The sequence below is a fragment of the Chaetura pelagica genome, unplaced genomic scaffold, assembly GCF_000747805.2.
Source record: "Chaetura pelagica isolate M959 unplaced genomic scaffold, ChaPel_1.0 scaffold286, whole genome shotgun sequence".
Taxonomy (NCBI): Eukaryota; Metazoa; Chordata; class Aves; order Apodiformes; family Apodidae; genus Chaetura; species Chaetura pelagica.
Window position 1 is genome coordinate 332,549 of NW_009953573.1, and position 4,071 is coordinate 336,619.

At 60.5% G+C, this 4,071-nt stretch overlaps 1 protein-coding gene across 1 annotated transcript in view; it reads left to right on the forward strand.

The window, feature by feature from the left end:
- Positions 1 to 1,240, forward strand: part of ARL8A (ADP-ribosylation factor-like 8A) — a 5,966-nt gene extending 4,726 nt beyond the window's left edge. The window contains exons 5-6 of the mRNA XM_009999630.1: positions 659 to 729; positions 840 to 1,240. Coding sequence (XP_009997932.1) covers positions 659 to 729; positions 840 to 889 — 121 coding nt within the window. The 3' untranslated portion in view covers positions 890 to 1,240. The remainder of the gene's footprint in view (positions 1 to 658; positions 730 to 839) is intronic.
- The last annotated feature ends 2,831 nt before the right edge of the window (positions 1,241 to 4,071 follow it).

Consider the following 4,071-nt stretch of genomic DNA (forward strand, 5'->3'; position numbering starts at 1 on the left):
GGGACCGCGGCTGCCAGCGCAGGGACCTGCGGGCCACCGGGGGGCGTCTGGGCCCGCGCAGCGCTGGGCGAGCGGGGCTGAAGCCTGAGCCCAGAGCTGGGGCTGGAACAGGGGCCAAAGCCGGAGCTGGAGCAGGGGCTGGGACGGGCTAGAGTTGGAATGGGGGCTGGAGCAGGAACTGGGACTGGAGTTGGAGCTGGGGCTGGTGATGGGGCTGCCTCCTGCCCATCTCCACGCCCCCTCCCTACAGATAGGGCATGGGGACACTGTGCTGACCAGCAGCATCTCTGCACCCGCAGCTGCCCCTCAGGGACCTGCCCCTGTGCAGCTCCCGTGCTGCCAGCCCAGTGCAGCTGCCCCTCCCCACAGGCCTGTGCAGCCGAGTGTAAGGAGGGGAGCAGTGATTTTGTGGTCAGGCCCTTGATGGGGTCAAGGTCCTCCTGCCCTCTAGCCCACATGGACCACACGTATCCATCAGTTATGGACATGGTGCATGGGTGTCCTTGCCCAGCTCACACAGTCCTTGGGAGCCTGTGGAGGGATGTTGCCTGTGCAGAGTGTCCCTCATCTCAGAGTCTGGTTTGAAGGGACCCCCAGAGGGGTGTCCTGCTGCTCAGCACTGGGGTGTCTGCAGCCAGAGTTCAATCCTCTCCCACAGGAACCTCTCTGCCATCCAGGACCGAGAGATTTGTTGCTACTCCATTTCTTGCAAAGAAAAGGACAACATCGGTGAGTACTCGCAGCTCCAGAGCAGGGCTTGGGTTGCAGCAGGGGGAGGGCAGCCCATTTACAGGAGGGGTTGAGAGCCAGAGCCTGCAAGTCTCCCCTTGCCTTCACAGACATCACCCTACAGTGGCTTATCCAGCACTCGAAGTCTAGGAGAAGCTGAGATCCCTCAGACCATGGCTCAGATCAGGAAGATGCCATTGTACAAGTCCCTGCCCCTCCTCTCCTGCTCTGTCCCTCCAGCTCTCTCTCTAGTTGGGTATTTTTAGGGGACCCTAGACTCCACTCGCCTTGAGGTGGAGCCCTTGTTTTTATTGTAAAGAAAATGTCCAACTCCGCCCTCCTCCTCTCTCTGTCTCTTCCTCCCATTTTTGGCACTGTTTTGTTGTCTGTGTATACAGTATATATATATATGTATATATATTTTAATTTTTTAATTTAAGCGATAGCACTGTTACTGAACTGGGCCCTGGGAGCAGTGGGAAAGCTGTGGGTGCCCTGAGGCTGGCCAGGGATAAGTGCTGGGAGGAAGATGAGGGTGGTAGAAGGCAGCTCCCTGGGGGTGGGGCTGTGCCAGGCTGGACAGGTCCCCTGGGGCTCCCTTGTCCCCTCCTGGGTGTCCTGCCTGAGCCCTGGGCTCGGGCTGTCATGCCTGCCTTGCCTTCCTCAGCCTTCAGCCCCATGGGCAGGGTTTGGGGGGAGGCTGCTTCCCAGGGCTTCTCCCCTCTGGGAAGACAGGGATTGGTCACCACCTGCCTCTGGCTGTTGTGCCACCTCCTTGACTCCTGCCCTGGGCCACCCAACCCCCTGCTCCCCCTCCTGCCCTGCTCCTGCACTACTCTGCTGGGGGGGCCATACCAGGGGCTGCTGCCAGCACAAGGGGGCCCAGAGAGGCCAGTGTCTCTATGAGAGGGACAGCTGGTGCCCCCCCCCCGCCCCATCTGCCCCCAGAGGTGGCTTGGCCCCATGTGCCAAAAGGTGTCACCTGTGCCTGGCTGGGGGTTGCTGGCTCTGTCCTGGCCGAGGACATGGCACAGGGACACCAAGGAGTGGGGGGACATGTGGGGACACCCAGGGACTTGTGGGGCCTGAGAGCCCCTGTGCACCCCCATGGTTCCCTCAGGGTGCTCCAGGACCTGCCCTGCTCTGCACACTCACCCCAGCTCTTCTGCCCTGGCTGTTGGGGACACGGTTGAGTCCTCAGCAGCAGGTGGGGAGAGCTGAGAGGAAACGTGCGGGGGGGTTGAGGAAGGCTTTGCCCATCTGTGTTGTGTGATGAGTTGCTGGGTCTCTGCAGCTGCAGCCTGGGGACTGACCAGGTTGTTTGGGGCCAGTTTGGGGGGCTTAGCTGGGCTGGGGGGGTCACAGAGGCATCAAGGAGGGTCAGGTCAGTGGCACAGCAGGACAGCAGCTGCCTGTCCCCTGGTGAGGGCTGGGACAGAGGGTGGGGTGGCCCAGGACAGGGGCTGTGGGGCCCCTGTCACTGCCCCTTCCCCATCTCGGCTCTGGGCAGTGAGACAGGGATTTCTCTTCTGTTCTCATGTTTGCAGAATTGCACAGAGGTTTCCTTTTTCTTTGTTGGTTTTTTTTTTGGGTATTTTTTGTTGGTTTTAGTTTTTTTAATTTAATGAATTGTAAAGTGTTGTCACTCTCCCCCCACCCCCACCCCCTTTTTTTTTTTAGACCTATTTTGCCTCAGATTTGACCTCTGTTGGGAAATGATTCTTGTAACTGTACAATTTTTTTGCCTCCTAATAATAATAAATTAACAATTTTGCGTTGTGGGGTGTGGTTGCAGTCACCTGGCTTCTTTGCTGTCACCCATCCTTCCTGGAAACTGTCCCCACACCTCGGAGCTCAGAGGTGGGTCCCTGTCCCCTGAGCACCACCTGGCACCCTCAAGGCTGTATGCACCCAAGAGTTGCTGGAGCCAACTGTAGGGTCCCTCATGTCCCTGGGGGCTCTGGCCATTACTGGGGGGATACCGTCCCTGGGGACCCAGCCCCTGGGGTGCTCTCCTTGCTGTGGGTCCATGTGTTGCCAACAGTCCAGGGTGATGGTGCTGCCTGTGCCCCCCCTCTCCCTGCTCTCTTCCTCTCCAGGCATCCAGCAACAAGCCTGGCTTTGTTTGCCCTTGGCCTGGGCTCAGGACAGAGCAGCACTGCCTGAGCACATGAGAGCTGCCCCTACTTCTGTCCTCCCACTCCCAAACCCCCACCAGGGACCCCGCTGGCCCTGGGGGTGCAGGGGGTGAGGGCGGGGGGGGCACCAGGACTCTGCTTCTTCCCCCCATTCCATCCTTGTCCCTGGATAAGTCCTTTCTCCTCCATGGCTGCTCCTGAGCTGCGCGTCCAGCTCTGGTGCAGGGCTGGGGGGGGGGCGGGGAGAGAAAAGGAAAAACCCGGTTTTGTGCTCTGGGAAGAAAACTGGGGCTTTGTTTCCCTGGAAACGGAGCTGCAGAAGCAGAGCACAGTGGGTGTCACACACAAAGCCTGCAGTGAGCCCCGCGCTCACCGCGGCAACCGGCTCCCGCGCCCCGGCATTCCCGGGTCTGCCGCCAGCGCCGGGACAAGGAGCTCTCACAGCTCCAGCTCGACCCTATCCCACCATCCCGAGGGAGCAGGAGCCTTGGGCACGGGGTGGGGAATGTGGGGCTTGGAAACCTTGATGCCCTGAAACTGTCCTCCTGGGAACAGTTTTGTCCCTGCAATGAGCAGGTGGATGGAGGCCAGGAGATCTGCATGGTGCTGTTTGGATGAGGTGTGCTTACCCCATCGGCTCCCCAGGGACTGCTGGGGATGGTGGTCCCACCTCCCCACCCCAGCCTGGCAGCACCATGACAGCAGCACCTTGGTCCTGCACAGTGCAGAGGAGGAACCAGCTGGGGAACACCTCAGCCCAGCTCTGAGACCTGAGTCCTACCAACCACCATTACTGGGGGGATACCCCTGCTCTATGTCCCTGGGGACCCAGCCCCTGGGGTGCTCTCCTTGCTGTGGGTCCATGTGTTGCCAACAGTCCAGGGTGATGGTGCTGCCTGTGCCCCCCCTCTCCCTGCTCTCTTCCTCTCCAGGCATCCAGCAACAAGCCTGGCTTTGTTTGCCCTTGGCCTGGGCTCAGGACAGAGCAGCACTGCCTGAGCACATGAGAGCTGCCCCTACTTCTGTCCTCCCACTCCCAAACCCCCACCAGGGACCCCGCTGGCCCTGGGGGTGCAGGGGGTGAGGGCGGGGGGGGCACCAGGACTCTGCTTCTTCCCCCCATTCCATCCTTGTCCCTGGATAAGTCCTTTCTCCTCCATGGCTGCTCCTGAGCTGCGCGTCCAGCTCTGGTGCAGGGCTGGGG